The 20907-nt window shown below is 38.9% G+C and overlaps 1 protein-coding gene across 1 annotated transcript in view; it reads right to left on the reverse strand.

Moving 5' to 3' along the window:
• Window positions 1-18401, reverse strand: part of Wnk3 (WNK lysine deficient protein kinase 3) — a 107344-nt gene extending 88943 nt beyond the window's left edge. Inside the window, exons 1-4 of the mRNA XM_013035800.1 lie at window positions 17865-18401; window positions 4623-4795; window positions 1617-1837; window positions 793-950 (exon numbers count right to left, since the gene is read on the reverse strand). Coding sequence (XP_012891254.1) covers window positions 793-950; window positions 1617-1837; window positions 4623-4795; window positions 17865-18401 — 1089 coding nt within the window. The remainder of the gene's footprint in view (window positions 1-792; window positions 951-1616; window positions 1838-4622; window positions 4796-17864) is intronic.
• Window positions 18402-20907: the final 2506 nt, after the last annotated feature.

Here is a 20907-nt window from a genome sequence, read left to right on the forward strand (position 1 = left end):
AAGAAAGAAAGGAAGGAAGGAAGGAAGGAAGGAAGGAAGAGAGAAGACAGAAAGACAAAGAAAGAAAAAGAAAGAAAGAAAGAAAGAGAAAAGGAAAGACAGAAAGAAAGAAAGAGAGAGAAAGAGAAAGAAAGAAAGAAAGAAAGAAAGAAAGAAAGAAAGAAAGAAAGAAAAGAAAGGGAACCTTTGACTGGGGATATTGCTTGATAGTAAAGCATATATAGGAAGAGGAAGGCCGGGAATGTGACTTAGTGATAGAGTAGTTGCCTAGCATGCATGAAGCCTTGGGTTCAGTTCCTCAATACCACAAAAAGCCAGAAATAGCAATGTGGCTCAAGTGGTAGAGTGCTAGCCTTGGGCAAAAGAAGCTCAGGAACAGTGCCCAGGCCCTGTGTTCAAGTCCCCAGACTGGCAAAAAAAAGAATCCCCGTATACTGTTGGAGGAAATGTACATTATTACAACTATTATGACAAATGGAAACTCCTCAACAAAAGCTAAAAACATGGAACATGTTGAAGGACTATCTGTACTGTTATGATGATTGCTGCAGCATTATCCTCAATAGTCAAGCTATGGAAACAACTTAATTGTCCACCAATCAATAAAAATATAAAGAAATTATGTAATTTTAAATATTATGGAATTTTAAATACATGCCTTAAACATACTGGGCAAATATTCTATCACTGGGCCACAGCACTAGCCCCAAAGTACATTAGACTAAATCAGGTTTACTAGCTTCAACCTAAAATGTAGCAATTTGTGAAGTAAAAGAATAAAGTTATACCTACACTGGTTACTTTACGGTATATTTGAGCTGCATTCTGGCACTCAGAGTAAGGGTACTCTGAAGTAGCCATTTCCAACATGCACATGCCAAAAGCATAGACATCTACGGATTCATCATAGTGTTCTTCATACATCTCTGGAGCCATAAATTCTGGAGTTCCTACAATATACCACAACCACATTTTCAATAAGCAATACATATCATCCAAAGTTCCTTTTCCCATAGAAATTAACTATGCCAATTTCTGCTCCCCAACATAAGTTCATAAATTTAAAATTTGTATTATCTATACAAAATACTTAAAGAATCTCCTTACTTTTCCATATTGATATAATTTCTAATACACAAGACTAGGTTTTAATCTTTCAAACCTGATTTTATTTATGTCCTTATTGGTTCAATTTTTTTCTGGATTAACTTAGTAAACTTCCTTAAATCCTCAGAACCTTTCAATAATCCAGACATATATCTTACAAAAGAAATATAGATGTCCGTGAAATAAATGAACATATAATAGCTATTTCAAAACAAATTCACAATCAAGACCAGTAACGGTAAATTTTTCTGTGAAGTATCAGATAGTAAATATTTTAGACTTTGCAGTTCATATGGACTATGCAACTATTTACTTCTATAGTGGATAAACAGCTACAGACAACCTGTAAATGAATGGGTGTAGCTGTGTTCTGATCAAACTTGATTCATAAAAATAAGCAGTGGACCAAATTTGGCCCATGAGCCAGAGTTGACTCACCTCTGTTCTAGACCTATACAACTGAGAAATCTCTCAAATACCCAATCAGTAAACTGTAAAATATTAATCACCAATGACACTTTTAGCAAATGATGTGCGCATTAGGGTGGCCAGTCCTAGATCCCCAATCTTCACAGATCCGGTGGGTCCTGTGATGAAAATGTTGTCACACTTCAGATCTCGATGGATAATAGGAGGAGTCCTCGTGTGCAAGAACTGTAACCCCTTTAAAATTTGTCTGCACCAGCTCCTTAAGACCTTTGGTTTCATGACTTTAAATCGTTTTAAGTACCTATACAAAGAGATAAAAGACTAGGCATGAGCAAATATATCCAGATTACTATATGAACATATTAGTGAGCTGAACATTTATGCACTATGCTCGTTATCCTTGGGTTGTTTTCTATTATCTGGTATGGCAAAACAATTTAAATCAAAGACAACATTATTAGATGAGATTTCCAAACTTTCAATAACTGCAAGGCTCAACTCCTCTAGATTCACTTCCCAGTTCTTCAATAAAAGTATTTGAGCTGGGCACTGGTGGCTCACGTCTCTAATCCTAGCTACTCAGAAAGCTGAGATCTGAGATCTTGGTTCAAAGCCAGCCCAGGCAGGAAAAGTCCATGAGACTCTTATCTCCAAGAAACCACTCAGAAAACCAAAGTGGCACTGTGGCTCAAGTGGTGGAGTGCTAGCCTTGAGCTGAATTGCTCAGGAACAGTGCCCAGGCGCAGAGTTCAAGCCCCATGACCAACCAAAAAAAAAACATGTATTTGAAAGCCAAGTACTACTGGCTTACACCTATAATCTTAGCTCTTTGAAAGGCTGAGATTTGAGAAAAAAAGCCAGTCAGGACAATAAAATCCATGAGACTCTTATCTCCAATTAATCAGCAAAAAAATGGAAATGGAGCTGTGGCTCGATTGGTAAATCACACTAGCCTTGAGTGGAAAAAAAAACAAGTGAAAGCCCAAAGCTGTGAGTCAAAAAGTCCTAATACCAACACACACACACACACACACAAACACACACACACACACACACACACACACACACACACACACAGAGTATTTTACCTTCCCTCCACAAAAAAAGATGTCCTACTGAGTATAGGATTTTTGTTTTTGTCTTTGTTTTGTTCCTTTGGTGGTAACTGGGGTTTAAATTCAGGGACTTTGCACTTGCAAAGCAAGTGTTCTATCCTTTAATCCAAACCTCCAGATCCTAAGCATACCGTTTTTAATTAAAAAAAAAAAAAAGAAGAATTATGCCAGAGTGGCCTTTGGGAACAGAAGCACAACTTAAAAAGAAACGTAGGGGCTAGAAGCTGGTGGCTCATGCATCTAATCCTAGACACTCACGAAGCTGAGAGCTGAGTATTGCGGATCATATAGTCAAATGGTAGTCCAGGAAAAACCACAAGACCCTATCTGAAAAAAATAACTAAAGCAAAAAGGACTGTACCTGTGGTTCAAGTAGTAGAGCACTTGCCAAACAAGAATGAGGCCCCTAACTATATTATGTCCTTTACAACACAGACATGAAATGATCTAGCACCACTAAAAAAGACTTTCTCTACTTCCTAATAATTATATAGTCTCCAGAGGATATGATCATATGTTTACATATTTAGTGTAAAAGTTCTAGGAAAAATATATTCCATACTTAATTATATACAGTAGATTTTACTAGCAAAAATCACAATTAGAATCAAAGCTTCATCATTAGTATATTGTGTGTGTGTGTGTGTGTGTGTGTGTGTGTGTGTGTGTGCGCGCGCACGCGCGCACTGTCCATAAGCTTTTTGCTCAAAGCTAGCACTCTACCACTTGAGCCACAACTCCATTTCCTGCCATTTTTTGGGTAGTTAACTGGAGAGAAGAGTCTCATGGATTTTTCTGCTGGGGCTGGCTTTGAATAAACATCCTCAGATCTCAGTCTCTTAAGTAAGTAGAATTATAGGAATGAGCCACCAGCATCCGGCTCTGTAATTATTATTTATTGCTGACTAGTACTATAAATTTGGCCAAACTCCTAATCATTTTATTTTACAATATGACATTATATTCTCTGTATAATGATTTAATTGTAAAATTCCATGCTGTTTTCAAATTTTTAATTTCTTTTAATCTACTCTAAAACACATTCTAAATTTTAATCAAGTAATATTTTATAGGCCTAGAAGTATGAGTCAAGAGGTAGATCTTCTGAGTATGACGCACAAGGCTCTGAGTTTAAACTTCTGTACTACCACAAAAAGTTACATTTGTTTCTTTGCTCTGCTTTGCTTTCCATTTCTTTTCTTTTGTGCCCTTTTTTCCTGGGACTTAACCTCAGGACCTGGGCTTTGTCCCTAAGTTCTTTTGCTCAAGGCTAGGGCTCCACCACTGGAACCACAGCTCCACTTCAGCTGTTTTGGTGCTTTGATCCAGGATCCTCAGATCTCAGACTTCTGAGTAACTAGGATTACGAGCGTGAGCCACTAGCACCCATCCCAAAAAGTTACTTCATTTATAAACCACTTTTATGACTCCTGAGGATTATTTCTTTTTTTTTTGTTTGAAGTCAATAAATTTTTATTTGATCATTTTCACATGTTGTAATTTCTTCACTGCCCATCAAAGTGAAGTTCAAGATTTCTCTTGAAATCTAAAGCAGCCCTTTTTGAAGAAAACAATTCAAGCCATACCACTGCCCAGGAGGTTGAGATCTTAGGACTGACTGGTTGCTATGTCCAAATGACAACAAAAAGCTGAAACTAATGTGGAAAAGCACCAGGTCTAGAGTTCAACCTCCAGTGCAGGCACACCCAACAAGAACTCATCAGCAATGCCACAAATCTTTTATTTGGGCTTCTTTTAGCACCATTATAGAATTATTGATGACACCACATCTAAAATCTTTGAAATGTCATTCCGCAAGCAAATTTTGGGATCACTTTTAAGGTAAGTCCAACAGCTTGATTCAACTCCTGACCGCCCGCGCAGTTCTCTTATGCATAAATCATCAGCATAGTAATTTCTCTGAGGATTATTTCAAATAAAACTTGGTTGGCTCTACCAGAGTCAACTTACGTCTTTAAGGTTCCTGATGTCATTAGTTCAGTCACTAATACAATACATTTCTTTCCTTTCAATATTGATTCCCAGGAATCATAAAATCGAACTATATTTGGATGTTGTAGACCTTTCAACATCTCTGCTTCTTCCTTGAACCTTTGTTGCTCAGCTTTGGTTAACTTCCGGTCCTGAAATGTAAGAACAAGCTCCAAATTAAAGTCATAGAAATTGTTATGCACATGCCTAAATACCTTTAGTGTGTTTTATTCTAGGTGTGTGTGTGTGTGTGTGAGTGTGTGTGTGTGTGTGTGTGTGTGTATACCTTCTACTTTTTTCTCAAAATCTATATAATCACTGATAACCTTTAACTCACCCTATGAGGCTGAGCAATAATCGTTATATTTTATAACTATGTTATAAACTCACTTACATAACCTATCAATAGCCTCTGTTGGATGTGGGGTATCAGAAGAAGGAGGGTCATGCCCTGAGCCATTAGCTAGGTTTCAAACAAAATATCCAGTTTTATCTCAGGCCAGCCAGGATAGCAATCCTATTTAAGCCTCCCTTGGGGATGGAGTTTCAATGTGTAACCTCACCCTTGGGTCATAAATTGAGATGGTGGTTTTGCTAACTTTTTGCACAGACTCTCTCAAAATAAGATTCTCCTGATCACCACCTCCCACAAACTCAACTAAAGACCTGAGTCACAACACTTGGCCATCGTTTAGCATTTTACTAGTGGTTTACAGCCTTTTACTGATGATACTCAAAAGCAAAACCATATTTCTCATAAGTAAGCAAATCATCCATTTATTCTCCCTAGTAAACAGCCCTCACTCACTGAAAATACATAATTTAAAATATTAATGAGCCATGTAGAAGACTTAATCAATCCCACTCTGTACATTCCCACACAACTGCTACTCCCTCGACTCAAGTTTTGTTAAAACAATATATCCCTGTATTATGTATTATAAATTCCCTGCATTTGGTCCCCCCTTTTCTCTTGACAGTAGTGGGGCTTGAACTCAGGGCCTAAGCTCTGTCCCTGAGCTTCTTTTGCTCAAGGCTAGAATTCTACCACTTGAGCCACAGTGCCATTTCTAGCCTTTTCTGTTTATGTGGTACTGAGGAATTGAATCCAAGGCTTCATGCTAGGCAATCACTCTACCACTAAACCACATTCCCAGCCTCGTTTAGTCCCTTTTAACTACAGTCTTAGGTTTTTTGTAGTGATGGGGATGTAAACCAGGGACTTTCATACACTAGGCAAGTGTTCGATTATTCTACCAGTCCTGGGACTTGAACTCAAGAGTCTGGGCACGGTGCCTAAGCGTTTTTGCTCAAGGCTAGTACTCTAATACTTAAGCCAAAGTTCCACTTCTGGCTTTTTGGTGATTAATTGGAGGTAAGAGTCCCACAGACATTTGTGCCAGAGCTAGATTCAAACTCTGATCCTCAGATCTCAGCCTCTTGAGTAGCTAGGATTTCAGGGATGAACTACCAACACCCAGCCCTTTTAGTACTTTTATCAATACTCTATCCATCTAATGTCTACATGTTAGTTACCGAGATTTCAGAGATTTATTTTTTTCTTTGTAACTGTTGCATAGTTTTCTGAACTATGGTCTTTATATGTCCAGGAATATGCTTCACCCTTGCAGATGAAAGATATTTTACATGGTTTGAGATTATGGGGTGGTAAAATCTCTTCCCCTTTAATGATCTGCATTCCACCATCTTTTAGCTTCTAGCACTGAAAATAAGAAGTCATATACAATACAATTCCTTTGCTTCAGTGTCTTTATTTACTGGTTTTACTTAAATAGCTACTTTAGATACTCTTTCTACTTGATTACTCAGGTTAATAACTACAGTCTTAAAAGTGACTATTTCGTCCTTATGCTCAATTGCCCTTTTGTGAGTCCCCTTGATTGCCTTATGTGATGACAATATTGTAAGTGATCAAGAAATAGATACCCTTCCAATACAGTCAACTCTGTGCTAACACATTATTAGACATCAGGGTGGTTTCTTTGTTCCCTATGCACTTAAACTGTAAAATCTCTTTCCCGCTCTTCTCCCTCCATCTCCCTCTCCTTCTCCGTGCCTCTCTTCTTTCTTTCTAGACTAAAAATGAATCCGTCTACCAGGCTTCTAGCACCACTCACACAGTTGAGGAATTAGAAATAGGCAAGAAAGTCAACAAGACTTCCTATGTTGTGGATTGAAACTTTGTGCCTCTCCCCAGGACCTAACATTTACATACTGAAACTTTAATTGCCAATCTAACTACATTTGGACATAGAGTCTTTATAGAGGCAATTAAAGTTAAATAATATCATATGAGTGGGGCCCTAACGCATTATGATTTAGTACCCTTATAAAAGGAAATATCTGGGGCTGGGAAGGTGGCTCAGTGGTTGCCTTGCATGCTTAAGGCCCTGGGTTCGATTCCTCAACACCACATAAGCAGGAAAAAAAAGCCCGAAGTGGCGCTGTGGCTCAAGTGGTAGAGTGTTAGCCTTGAGCTGAAATGCTGAGGGGCAGCACCCAGACCAAGAGTTCAGGCCCCACGACAGGACCCAAAAAAAATAAAATAAAATAAAAGGAAATATCTGGGAGCAGGACTTAGAGTAGTAGCAGAGACCCAGGTTACTCAGAGAATAGGAAATCAGTAAGGACTCTCCTTTGAGAAAAGAAGCCAGTGGAACGCTGTGTGCAGAGGAATAACAGGGTTCTGACTTATGTTCAGAAAAGAATTACTTTGGCTGCTGTGTCTAAATAGAATTATGTCAACTTGAAAAATACCTTGATATAATTTAAATACTAAAAAAAATAAAAATAAAAAATAAAAGGAAATATCTCCATACCAGCAAGCCAGGAAGTGACCATGGCAGACCTTGATCTTCCATAAAAGATGTTCAGCATTAGTAGTCATTAGAGATATGACTAATCAAAATAAGAATGAGACACTACGGCATACTCATTATGATGGCAAAAAATAAATAAATAAACAAACAAAAAGTTGGCAATGGTGTGAGAAAACTGAAAAAAACTGCTGGCCGAAATGTAAAATGGTGCAATTACTGTGGAAAGAAGTGTACCAGTTATTCAAAATATTAACACAGAATTACCATAGATGCCTACATTTCTAAGTATATACTCAAAAGAACTGAAAGTAAGAAGTCAAATAGAAATTTTTACACCGTGTTCACAGCAGTGCTATTCACAAGAGCCAACAGGTAGAAATAACCCAAATACCTAACAACAAATAAATGGATAAACAAAATGGTATATGCACACAATAGAAAGCTATGAAGCTTTCACAGACATAAAATTCTGACACATAGCTGGGTGCTGGTGGCTTACTTGTAATCCTAGCTACTCAGGAGCCTGAGATCTGAGGATCATGGCTGAAAGCCAGCCCAGGAAGTGAAGTCCGAGACTCTTATCTCCAGTTAATCTCCAAAAAGCCAAAAACAGAATTGTAGCTCAACAGTAATGCACTAGCATTGATCAAACAAAGCTCAGGAACAGCACCCAAGCCCTGAATTCAAGCCTCAAGACAAACAAACAAATTTTGACACATGATATAATACTCATTAATCTGGAAAATATGCTAAGTGGAAAACAAAAACAGACACAAAAGAACATTTTACCACTTCACTGAGATTCCTAGAAGGGGTAAATTCAGAGGTAGATAGGAAGAAAGAAAGAAAGAGGGAGAGAGGGAGAGAGAGAGAGGGACGGAGGTAGGGAAGGAAGGAAGGAAGGAAGGAAGGAAGGAAGGAAGGGAAAGGAAAGAAAGAAAGAAAGAGAAAGAAAAGGTAAAGGGATTCAAAGAAAAAAAGTAGGCAATGCAAACCTTAAAAGGCACCTGGAAACAAGTAAAATGTTTATGCTTTTCTGCCTTACCTAAGATAACTAATAAATCCTAAATGCCCCTATAATTAAGTAGATGTCATCCATATCTGATAGATCAGCAGATTTACTCTGAAGAATGAAGAAATTTTTCAGCCTCCTGATTAAGTTAGTAGAACACAAGGTTTTCATGTGTCAAACTACCCTACTTCATCCTTTGATCCTACAGATTTAAACTAGTCAGCATTAGGAGTAAACAACGTTACAAAATTACAACTGCTTCCCTAGACATATTGCTAGAGGTAAAGTCCACTAAAAAGATACAGCCAAGACCATTAAAACTCTACCTCTAATTCAGGGAGTGGAAAGTAAGCCTGTCAAACTAGGATGAAAATCCAGAGGGATGTACTTAAGAGTAGAGCTTTCAGCTACAATTGCAATCCTCTTTTAATCTCAAACACACACAGAGACATACACAATATTATAGCAATGATAACTACTTTGACAGAATAACTTTCACATATCATCCACAGAGTTCTTACGCAAGAAAGGAAAGATAAGCTACACAAAGCAAACTAGAGAGGAGCGATTGCTAATGGAGTTGACATAGTCAGAAACCATAAAATTTCTAGACTATTAAAGTGATGATCCCTATATTTTGCTTTCTCAAGGTAAGATCACCAAAAAAGCATGAAACAGAATTTCAGTGTCATAAATATTAATTTTTATGTCTGAAGGTATTAAATGCAAATATACCAAATAGATTTCTGTTACTCCATGCTAGTTTAAAAAGAAATAATGTCCATTTATAAATGCTAGCTAAACATTTAATCTATTTTAATGTGTGGAATAGTAAAAGTGTACACAAAACCTTTCCTGAGACATGACATAATACCAACATGACTATATGTATTTATTCAGGCATATGTATTTGTTCAAGATAACCAACATTTCATGTCTAAAAAGTAAACTATTGCTTTATCAGCAATGTCTGTTAATGCAAACACCAACAATGAACAAGGTCAGAGGCTGCATAAATGTTTCTGCAAATGTGAAAGACAGAAGAAATGCTATAGAAGCTATATTACAATGCCAGGCACCAGTGCCTCATACCTGTAATCCTAGCTACTCAAGAGGCTGAGACCTAGAGGTGGTTCATGTCTGTAGAATTCCTTCTCCAATTAACCAACAAAATGCCAGACTAGAGATATGAATCAAGTTGTAGAACACCAGCTGTGAGCAAGAAAGCCAAGCAAGAGCAAACAGTCCTGAGTTCAAGCCCTGGTACTGTTATGAGAAAAAAAACAGCTTTATTATACAATAACTTGTTCGATTCAGTACAAATAATACAAAGGCTTTGAAATGATGCTTAAATTACAAAACACTCTATGAATAAATATTCTTTGTGGGTGTGTATGTGAGCCCTCGGGCTTGAACTCAGGGCCTGGGTGCTGTCCCTGAGCTTTTTTGCTCAAGGCTAGTGCTCTACCACTAGCTCTATTTCTAGCTCTTTGGGTAGTTAATTGGAGGTAAGAGCCTCATGGACTTTCCTGCCTGGGCTGACTTTGAACCATGATCCTCAGATCTCTGCCTCCTCACAGCTAGGATTACAGGTGTGAGCCATTGATGCCTGACTATTAACGAATAATCTTGATGAACATAAGATTGCTCAGTATTGGGCTGGGAAGGTGGCTCAGTGGTAGAGCGCTTGCCTTGCATGCCTGAGGCCCTGGGTTCGATTCCTCAGCACCACATAAGCAAAAAGAAAAAAGCCGGAAGTTGGCGCTGTGGCTCAAGTTGTAGAGTGCTAGCCTTGAGCTGAAGAGCTGATGGACAGCGCCCAGGCCCAGAGTTCAGGCCCCACGACTGGACCCAAAAAAAAAAAAAAGATTGCTCAGTATTTTATCATTGGCACTTATTGAACACTCAAACATAATGTCATGTGATTAAGATGAATTATCTTTAATCCTCACTGTTATATTTCTTAAGCTAAGTAATAGATACATAATTCCCAATTTATTACTAAGGATCCAAAATGTTATATTGCTTGGCTTGTCCAAGCTTCCTAAGTGGTTGATTCAACACTGGCCTGATACATTCAACAGTGAATCCTAAGTGCTTTCTAATTCATCACTTTGTCTCTCTATATAGATCACTCCCAAACCACTTTCTGTAGAGAAATGGTGTAACACAGAATTAAAGTTAGACATACACTAGCGAAATATTTTTTTTGTTAGTGGTAGGGTTTGAACTCTGGACCTGGGCACTGTCATTGATCCTTTCAGCTCAAGGCAAGCACTCTACCACTTGAGCCACAGCGCCACTTCCAGTTTTCTGGTGGTTAATTGTAGATAAGAGTCTCACGGACTTTCCTGCCTGGGCTGGCTTTGAACCCACAATCCTCAGATCTCAGCATCCTGGGTAGCTAGGATTACAGGCATGAGCCACCAGTGCCTGGCTTTAGGGTCATAATTTTTAAATGGTGATATCAAAGAATCACAAGAAATCAAGATATAACAGTCACAGTCTAGTCACATTAGTACATTAAAGCTTTGAAACAGTAATGGTCAAATAAAAGTACCCATCAAAAGTGGTCAAAAACTGGGGCTGGGAAGGTGGCTCAATGGTAGAGCACATGCCTTGCATGCCAGAGGCCCTGGGTTTGATTCCTCAGCACCACATAAGCAAAAAGAAAAAAAGCCGGAAGTGGTGCTGTGGCTCAAGTGGTAGAGCGCTAGCCTTGAGCTGAAGAGCTGACCCAGGCCCAGAGTTCAGGCCCCATGACCAGACCCTAAAAAAAAAGTGGTCAAAAACTATTTATCCAAGAGTTAAGGCTTGCAGGGTGCTGGTAGCTCCTGCCTATAATCCTAGCTACTCAGAAAGCTGAGATCTGAGGATTGTGGTTCCACTCCGGCCCAAGCAGCAAAGTCTATGAGACTTTTATCTCCAATTAGCCACCAAAAAGCTGGAAGTAGAACTGTGGCTCAAGTGGTAGAGTGCTAGCCTTGAGCAAAAAAGCTTGGGAACAGTGTCCAGGCCCTGACTTTAAGTCCCAAGAGCTGGGCTGTGATGTAGCTCAGTGGCAAAGCACTTGCCTAGCAAGTGCAACATCCTGGGTTCGATGCCCAGTACCAAAAAAGAAAAGACAAAAAAATACAGTTAAAAAAAGAGCTAGGGCTATAGTGGTAGAGCACTTGCTTAGCATATTGGAAGTCCTGGATTTGATCTCCAGTACCAGCACCCCCCCCCCAAAAAAAGAGAATCTACAGCCAGGCACCAGTGGCTCACACCTGTAATCCTATCTACTCCAGAGGCTGAGATCTGAGGATCAAGGATCAAAGCCAGCCCAGGAAGGAAAGTCCGTGAAACTCTTACCTCCAATAAACCACCAGAAAACCGGAAGTGGAGCTGTGGTCAAGTGATAGAGTGCTTGCATTGAGCTGAAGAGCTCAGGAACAGCGCCAAGGCCCAGAGTTCAAGTCCCACAAGTGCAGAGAGACAGGGAGACAGAGAGAGAGAGAGAGAGACAGAGAGAGAGAGAGAGAATCAACATACAGAACCTGTCTTCCAAAACCACTGAACATAGAGCTTGCCCTCATCCAGAAGTAAATATCTAGGTTTTTTATTTTCACTACATTCACCACAGCAGATTCTTATTATAGTTTAGCTTCTCATTTATCTAGCCTACAAATCACATAGAGCATTATACCTAAGACAACAGTCCTCATTCTAAATCAATAAGCTTGTGCCCTACATTTAAAAGCCAACCTCCCCCACAAAGGAAGAGGTGACACTAATCAAAATTAATTGTACTTTTAAACTGATATGTTGAATTGAAACCCCTATGTACAACTACTTAAAGATAATTTTAAAAATATAAAGAAAGAAGCTGGGTGCTGGTGGCTCATGACTGTAGTCCTGGCTATTCAGGAGGCTGAGATCTGAGGATCACAGTTCAAAGCCAGCCCAGGCAGGAAAATCTATGAGAATCTTATCTCCAATTAATCACCTGGAAACTGGCAGGCAGAGCACTAGCTTTGAGCAAAAGAGCTCAGAGACTGTGCCCAGACCCTGAGTTCAAGCCCCATGACCAACAAAAATTTTAAAAGGAAGTTAATTTCCCCATGTGTCTGACTACTTCTGGACAATGAAGGCCACAAAGTTATTATTACCATGATATATACCATCAATATGTGCACATGCTGTGATGATATTCTTACCAAAAATGCACAGTCTAACTCTAATCATGAGAAAACAAAATGAACTCAAATTGATGGACTAGCTATAAAATAACCCATAACAGACTTCTATTGAAGGTTCAAGGATGGACTGAAAAACTTTCATAGCTTGAAAGAGACACATGTAAGACCATGGATGGAATCACAGAACTGAAAAATGATTATCCATAGGAGAATTGATAAATTCTACATAAATTCTATACTTAAGATAGTAGTAAAGAATAAGGTTAATTTCTTAGTTCTGACAAATGTTCTCAGATTAATACGTTAACCAGAAGAGACAGAGGTGACTAGATGAACAGCATTCTATACTCTCTTTGCAACTTTTCTCTAAGTAGAAAATCATCTCAAAATATTAAAAAAAAAGAAGTAGCAAAGTCCAGCCCCACTGCTTTCTAGCTCAACCCTATCATTCCTTTAAACAAACCTATATTTAACAGCCCTTTCATCTTTTCACTAACTCCAATCTTATTACTGACTATAAACTCCCACTACCGTAAACTTTCTGAAATCAGGGCCTATGTCTGCTTTTTCACCCCATTGTGTCCCTAGTCCTTAGTACAGATCTGGCACATTGCAATGACTATTTATTTGCTGAATAAAAAAATGGCAGTTGCAGTATAGTGTATTCCTATTGCTACAATAAAAAATTAGCATACATTTAGTGGACTGAAATATAAATCTATTACCTTCCAGTTCTGGGGATCATAAGCTTACAATAAACCTCACTAGTCTGAAATTAAGATACCAGTAGGGCTGCATTCCTTCTAGGAACTCTTAGGAACAATCTGTTTCCTTGCTTTTTCTAACTTTCTAGAAGATACCGACATTCCTTGGCTCTCTGGACATCCAGCAGCAGCATCACTTCAACTTCTGTTTCCATTCATAGACCTTTCTCTATAGCCAACCAGTGTCGTTCTTACAAGGACCACTGTGATCACAGTGGTCTACTCAGATGATGCAAGGTCATCTCTATATCTTTAATGTAGTCTCATTTGCAATTTGAGGAATATTCACAGATGCCAGAGATTAAGATATGGACATCTTTGGAATGTCCTTATTCAGCTTACTACATTTATCATTTTGTCTCTTTTTCTTTTAGCTTATCCAGTAAATAAATCAAAGTAACTGATTGAATTAACTGGAAAAATTAATCCTATTTACTAGACTGAAGCTGTCACTTCTCACCTCCATCCTTTAACAGTTTTGTAAAATAATTTGCCTTTGGGGCTGGGAATGTAGCTTAGTGGTAGTGTGTTTGGTAGTGGGGCTGGACAGGTGGCTCAATGGTAGAGTGCTTGCCTTGCATGCATGAAGCCCTGGATTCAATTCCTCAATACCACATAAATGGAAAAAGCTGGAAGTGGCACTGTGGCTCAAGTGGTAGAGTGCTAGCTACCCTTAAGCAAAAGAAACTCAAGGACATTGTCCAAGCCCTGATTTCAAGCCCTAGTACTTGCAAAAAAAAAAGCATTTTCTTTGGTTTAGACAATAAAGTTATATTAACAGTGGTTAAAAATATATATATATAATACGTGAACTTAACCAGACTTTATTTTTCTTTCAACAAAAATTCCTTGCTGATCAGTATGTTCTACTTCTAAAATTGAGATGAGGACAGTAGAAAAATCAAACTAGATAATATTATTTGAGGCGTGTTTTTATTGTAACTACAATTTTCATTTTCCTGTGTGACTCAAACAGAACCTAGAAACATTTCTAAGACAGCTATAAAAATAAATATATAGCACATTTTCTTTTCTTTTCTTTTTTCTTTTTTTGGTCAGTCATGGGGATTGAACTTTGGGCCTGGGCGCTGTCCCTCAGCTCTTCAGCTCAAGGCTAGCACTCTACCACTCGAGCCACAGTGCCACTTCCAGATTTTTCTGCTTATGTGGCGCTGAGGAATCAAACCTAGGGCTTCATGCATGGGAGGCAAGCACTCTACCACTGAGCCACCTGTCCAGCCCCATAGCACACTTTCTTTAGCCACTCATCAGTAAGTGGGTACCTGGGCTGATTCCATGATTTGGCTACTGTGAATATGTTTCTATAAAGATGAGGGTTCAGATAGCTCAATGGTAGCAGAGTACTATCCAGGCCAAAAAAAAGAAGCAAATGATGTTATTTGCAGGCTACAGCATAGAACTAGAGATCATCATGTTAAATGAAGCCAGACAGAAAATGGCAAAAAATCACATGTTCTCTCTTTCATATGCAGATATAACCCTTAAAAAGGTGAATGACAGGGGCTGGGAATGTGGCTTGGTGGTAGAGTGATTGCCTAGCATGCATGAAGCCTTGGGTTCCATTCCTCAGTACCACATAAACAGAAAAAGCTGGAAGTGGCGCTGTGGCTCAAGTGGTAGAATGCTAGCTTTGAGCAAAAGCAGCTAAGGGACAGTGCCCAGACCCTGAATTCAAGCCCCAAAACTGGCAAAAAAAAAAAAAAGTGCATGAGAAACTAGGTACTGGTGACTCACACCTATAATCCTAGCTACTCAGGAGGCTGAAATATGAGGATCCAGGTTTAAAACCAGCCTGGGCAGGAAAATCTGTGAGATTTTTATCTCCAAGCCTGTGGCTCAAGTAGCAGTATTCTAGCTTTGAGCACAAAGTGGCTCAGAGATAGCTCCTAAGTCCTAAATTTAAGCCCCAGGACCAGCAAAAAGAAAAAAAAATAGTGAATGAGAGGAATATAAAACAGGGACTACTGGGCTGGGAAGGTGGCTCAGTGGTAGAGCGCTTGCCTTGCATGCCTAAGGCCCTGAGTTCAATTCCTCAGCACCACATAAGCAAAAAGAAAAAAGCCGGAAGTGGCTCTGTGGCTCAAGTGGTAGAGCGCTAGCCTTGAGCTGAAGAGCTGAGGGACAGCGCCCAGGCCCAGAGTTCAGGCCCCACGACCAGACCCAAAAAAATAAAAAAAAACAGGGACTACTGGTGGTAGGAACCAGCAAGAGGAGAGAGGGTGAAGGTGAGACTAAATATCGTCAAAGTACTTTATACACATGAATGAAAATAGGATAACGAAATTTGTTTAAAACTTTTAAAGAAGAGGATAAGGAGCTGAACGCTGGTGGCTCATGCCTGTAATCCTAGCTACTCAGGAGGCTGAGATCTGAGGATCGTGGTTCAAAGCCAGCCCAGGCAGGAGAGACTGTGAGACTCCTATCTCCAATAAACCACTAGAAAACTGGAAGTGGTGCTATGGCTCAAGTGATTGAGCACTAACCTTGAGCTGAAGAGTGCAGGGACAGCACCCAGGCCCAGAGTTCAAGCCCCACGACCAACCAAAAAGGAGAAGGATGAGAAAAAGTAACAAGGTGAATTTTATCAAAGTAGTCTGTATTTTCCATGTATGAAAATCTATAATGAAACACACTTGTATAATTAATATACTCATAAAATTAAAAACTTATTTATTAAACTAAAAAAGAAAACTTAATTAAAAATAAAGATTTTTAATTAAGCCAGGTGCTGGTGGCTCACACCTCTAATCCTAGCTACTCAGGAGGCTGAGATCTGAGGATGGAGCTTCAAAGTCAGCCTAGGCAGGAAAGCCCATGAGACTCTTATCTCCAATTAACCACCAGAAAACCCCAAGTGGCATTGTGGCTCAAGTGGTACAGTGCTCACCTTGAGCTGAAGAACTCAGGGCCAGTGCCCAAGCCCAAGAGTTCAAGCCCCATTACCGACAAAAAGAAAAGGTATCTAATTAAAAATCAACTGTTTTCATATTTGATATTAATTTCAAAATTAAATGTAAGCCTGATGTTTGAAAATATAATTGAGTCCAAAAGTTCAGGACTGTCCAAGGAAAGAAAAAGGGGAAAAAGGGGGAGTAGAAAAAGAAGAAAAGTAGGAAGAGAACAAAAAAAAAACAGAAGAGGAAAAGAAAAATTTTAAATATACCTTTCCTTAAAATGTTCTTAGATGTTAAATGAAAATAAAAATAAGGCAGGGGTAGAGGTGTGGCTCAAGTTGTAGAGCCAGACTTGAATGAAAAAGTTGATCAAGAATCCTGAGAGAGAAGAGAGAGAGAGAGAGAGAGAGAGATAGGAAAGAGAGAAGGGAGAGAAGAAAGGAGAGGGGAAAGAAGAGGCAGTGGCTCACTCTTGTAATTCTAGCTACTCAGGAGGCTGAGATCTGAGTATGGCGGTTCAAAGACAGTGGGGTAAAAAAGTCTGTGAGACTCTGATTGCATCTCCCATTAACTAGCAAAAAGCCAGTAGTGGAGGTGTAGCTCAAGTGGAAGAACAGCTAGCCTTGAGCTAAAAAGCCAAGAGAGAACAAACAGGCTGAATTCAAGCCCTAGATATGGAACAAAACAGGAGTGAGAAAGGCAATCATACTGAATATATTCCTATCTCACCCTAAAGTATTTAGTATAACAAACAGTGACATACACATTTACTGAAGGTTTCAAAATGAAATATTAACAAGAATTTGGGGAATACTAAGGCATAAGATAGTTTTCCAAAGAAAGCCATCATAGACTTTTCCTTTTATAACAAATGGGAGGAGGAAGACAGGCATGGTAGGACACACCTATAACACCAGTACTCAGGAAGTTGACATTGCCTGGCTACAAGTTCAATGCCAGTTTGATCTACGTAAATGAAAACCAAGGACTACGATATAACTCAGTGGTGGAGCACATGCCTAGCATGCATGAGGCCCTATTTTGAGCTCAGTGCTAGAAAACAAAATAAACAACAAAAAATAGGAACTAAAGGCATAGCTGAAGTGCTAGTGCCAATCCTGGGCAAAAAAAAGTCAAGTGAAAGTGTGAGAGGAGGCCCTGAGTTCAACCACCAGTACTGATACAAAATCAAAACAAAACAAAAAAACCAGAGAAGAGATGTTGAAAATGTAGCTCAGCGATAGAACTGATTGCCTACCATGTGCCCGGCCCAGAATTCGGTTCTAAGAACTATAAATAAAGCAAAAACAACAAAAACAAGAAAAACAACCAAAAAAAGCAGAAAACAACAGGGTTTTAAAAAGGTTGGTATAAACTCCTAAAGGAACATAATTTCTGAAAGGTGGAAGACGCACCCTTCATTTTTTAATCCAGGATACATTTTAATCCTCAGAAGGCCAGGTCAGCTAAAACTGGAATTTATTATAACCACGAAGATTATTTACCCACCTGCAATTCACACCAAGCAACCTCGACCCAAGTTTCAGTGTCCAGTCCTTTATACACTGTTTTAAATGCTCCTCTTCCCAGTTCTATGTCAAATTTCAGGAATCTGCCACTAGGAGAAGTCGCCACAGCTTTCATTTCTGCTTCTTCTTCCATTTCCTTTTCACTTTTCTCCTTGAAGCATTCTTTTGAGGATTCTGAGGTTGCCTTTGAACACTGTTCATATTTCATTTCTTGTCCACCTCTTAGTACATTTGTAGGAAGTTTTTCTACTCTTGGAATATTTGTTGCAGCCTTTATTCTCTCATCTTTGGGGGAAGATTCAGGAACTTTCTCATCTTCAGTCATCTCAACACTCTTTCGGAAAAATCTCTTTTTTTCTATGGTTTCCCCAGGAGCAGAGATGGTATTGTTTTTATCCTTTAATCTATCTTCTACTGTCAAAGTTGTAGCAACCTGGGGAACTCTGTTTTCAAAGGAAACTCCATCAGGTTTCTCAGAATCTTCTGTGCTGGCTGGCTCCCCTGAATCAGTGGCCATTGTAAGAAAAGTTGGCACTAAATTTTTCTGGTTCCACTCTTCAGTATATTTACATCTCAGGTATTAGAATAATCAGAATGAACTTCCTTCTATGTGGTCATATATTTCCATAGCAACCTGAAGGGGGAAAAAGGATATTTTAAAAACTGTCCCACAAAGGAAATCATTAAGGAGAAAACAAGTCACCTGAGTTTTAATCCCTCTTTTCTTAATAAGTACTTTACTCCTTTTTTTCTGTCCAACCTTAGCAACTGGCAGACTCCAGGGACTGTGTTTTATCTTATTTACCTCTGAGCCCAGGATGCCTAGCAAACCACTTAGTCCACAGCTAAGCACATTTTCACATTACAGGAATATAGGTTAGGAACCTGGTTGTCAGTTCTATCAATACATTAAACTTAAAACAAAGGCACAAAGCCTGAGTTCAATCTAGGTGATTCTTGTTTGAAATTCTAGAATTCATCTAATAGTAGATCTCTCATTGTGGAATAATATACAGAACATTAAAGCTTACCAATTTAATCATTTTTATGTGTAATAGCTTCATGGCATTAATACATTCTCAGAGTTGTGTTATCATAACTTCTACCCATCCCCATATTTTTCATTATGCCAAGCCAAAACTGTACTTGTTATATGAAAATTTCCTGTCCAGTCTGATGCTATGGTGTATACCTATAGTACCAGCTATGTGGGAAGCTGAAGGCAGGAGCATCACGTGAGCCCAAGAGGTTGAGGTGAGCCTCAGCAACATGACTAGACTCCCATCTCTAAAAAGAGAAGAAAAGTAGTTTTTAGGATGGTTGGGGTATAGATAAATGGCACAGTGTGCATGTTAAGCATGCCAAGGGAGGCTCTGGATTCATCCCCAGGACCACTAAAAAACAACAACAAAAACTTATCCAAAATCACCCCTGGAAAGCTCCATTCCACTTTCTATCTGTCTGAATTTACTTACTGTAGTAAATTCATGTAAAGTGGAACCACACAACATTTTTCCTATTGTGTCTGGCTTATTTCATTTGGCATAATGCTTTTGAGAGTTATCCTGTGACAGCATTGCTAGAACCCCTTTCTTTTTTCCTTGGCAATATTGAGGTTTGAACTCAGGGCCTTGAACTTGCTAGGCAGGAACTCCACCACTTAAGTCACACACTCAGCCTTTTTATACTTTAGGTATGATTTTACTTGAAGCAACCTCAGATTGCAATCCTTTTACCTATAGCCTCCCCCATTGTTGGGATCACAGGCCTATACCACTATGCCTAGCTTACCAAGATGAGATTTCATTGACTTTTTGCCCACCCTGGCTTTAAACTTCAAAATAGACCAATGTCTGCCTCCTCAGGCGCTAGTATTAAAGGAGCAAGCCATACTCTACAGTCTTGGGATTTCATGAAAGTGTGGACAATATCCTACTGTATATATACACATCACATTTCATTTATTCATTTATCAATAGATTGAGTTGTTCTCACCATTTTACTATTGTTAATAATGCCACTATGTAGTAGTAGTTTTATATAATACAAATATGTATAGGCTTTCTTTCAGATTTTAACAAATCTATCAAATAGTAATATACTATACTAAAAGGACAGCAAAAAAGACTCAAAACCATGAACACTTTGAATCTAACAACATCACATATAGGAACTTGACTTAGAGAGTTGTCAAGTGATCTGCAGAATATATAAAAAATGCAAAACATTGAACAGAAAAAGAGCAAATAATCCAATCTTTGAATGGGAAAAGAATTGAACAGACATTTCTCCAAAAAAGTACAAATAACCAATAAATATATGACAAAAAGTTTAATATCCTTAGCTATCAGAAAAAAACACATGAACACTACATTAAAGTATCATCTCACCTCTATATAACTAATATAAGTTAATTAATGAATACTTAAAAACAAAGATGCTATCCCAGCCAGGCAATGTTGGCTCATGGCGTAATCCTACCTACTCAGGAGGCTAAGATCTGAGGATTGAAGTTCACAGCCAGCCCAGGCAGGAAAGTCCATGAGCACTATGGCTCAAGAGGTAGAGCTTGAGCTGAAGAGCTCAGGGTCAGTGCCCAGGCCCAGAGTTCAAGCCCCATGACTGACAAAAAAAAAGATGCTATCTCACTCAGTCAGAATGACTATCATCAAGAAAACAAACAACAATGAATGTTGGTAAAGGTGGGGAACTTACACACTGTTGGTGGGAATGTAAATTAATTTAGTCACTATGAAAATCAGCACAGACCTTTCTTAAAGAATTAAAAATAGGGGAGGTGGGGGAGGGAAGGGATAGTAGGAGAAAAACAAAGGAGGGGGTAACAATTCTCAATAAAAAATATACTTATTACCTTCCTCATGTAACTATAACCTCTCTGTACAGCATCTTTACAATAGAAAAAAATAATTAAAAATAGGCTGGTGCAAGTGACTCATTCCTGTAATCCTAATTACTCAGGAGGCTGAGATCTGAGGATCAAGGTTCAAAGCCAACCGGGCAGA

The sequence above is a fragment of the Dipodomys ordii genome, unplaced genomic scaffold, assembly GCF_000151885.1.
Source record: "Dipodomys ordii isolate 6190 unplaced genomic scaffold, Dord_2.0 Scaffold221, whole genome shotgun sequence".
Classification (NCBI taxonomy): Eukaryota; Metazoa; Chordata; class Mammalia; order Rodentia; family Heteromyidae; genus Dipodomys; species Dipodomys ordii.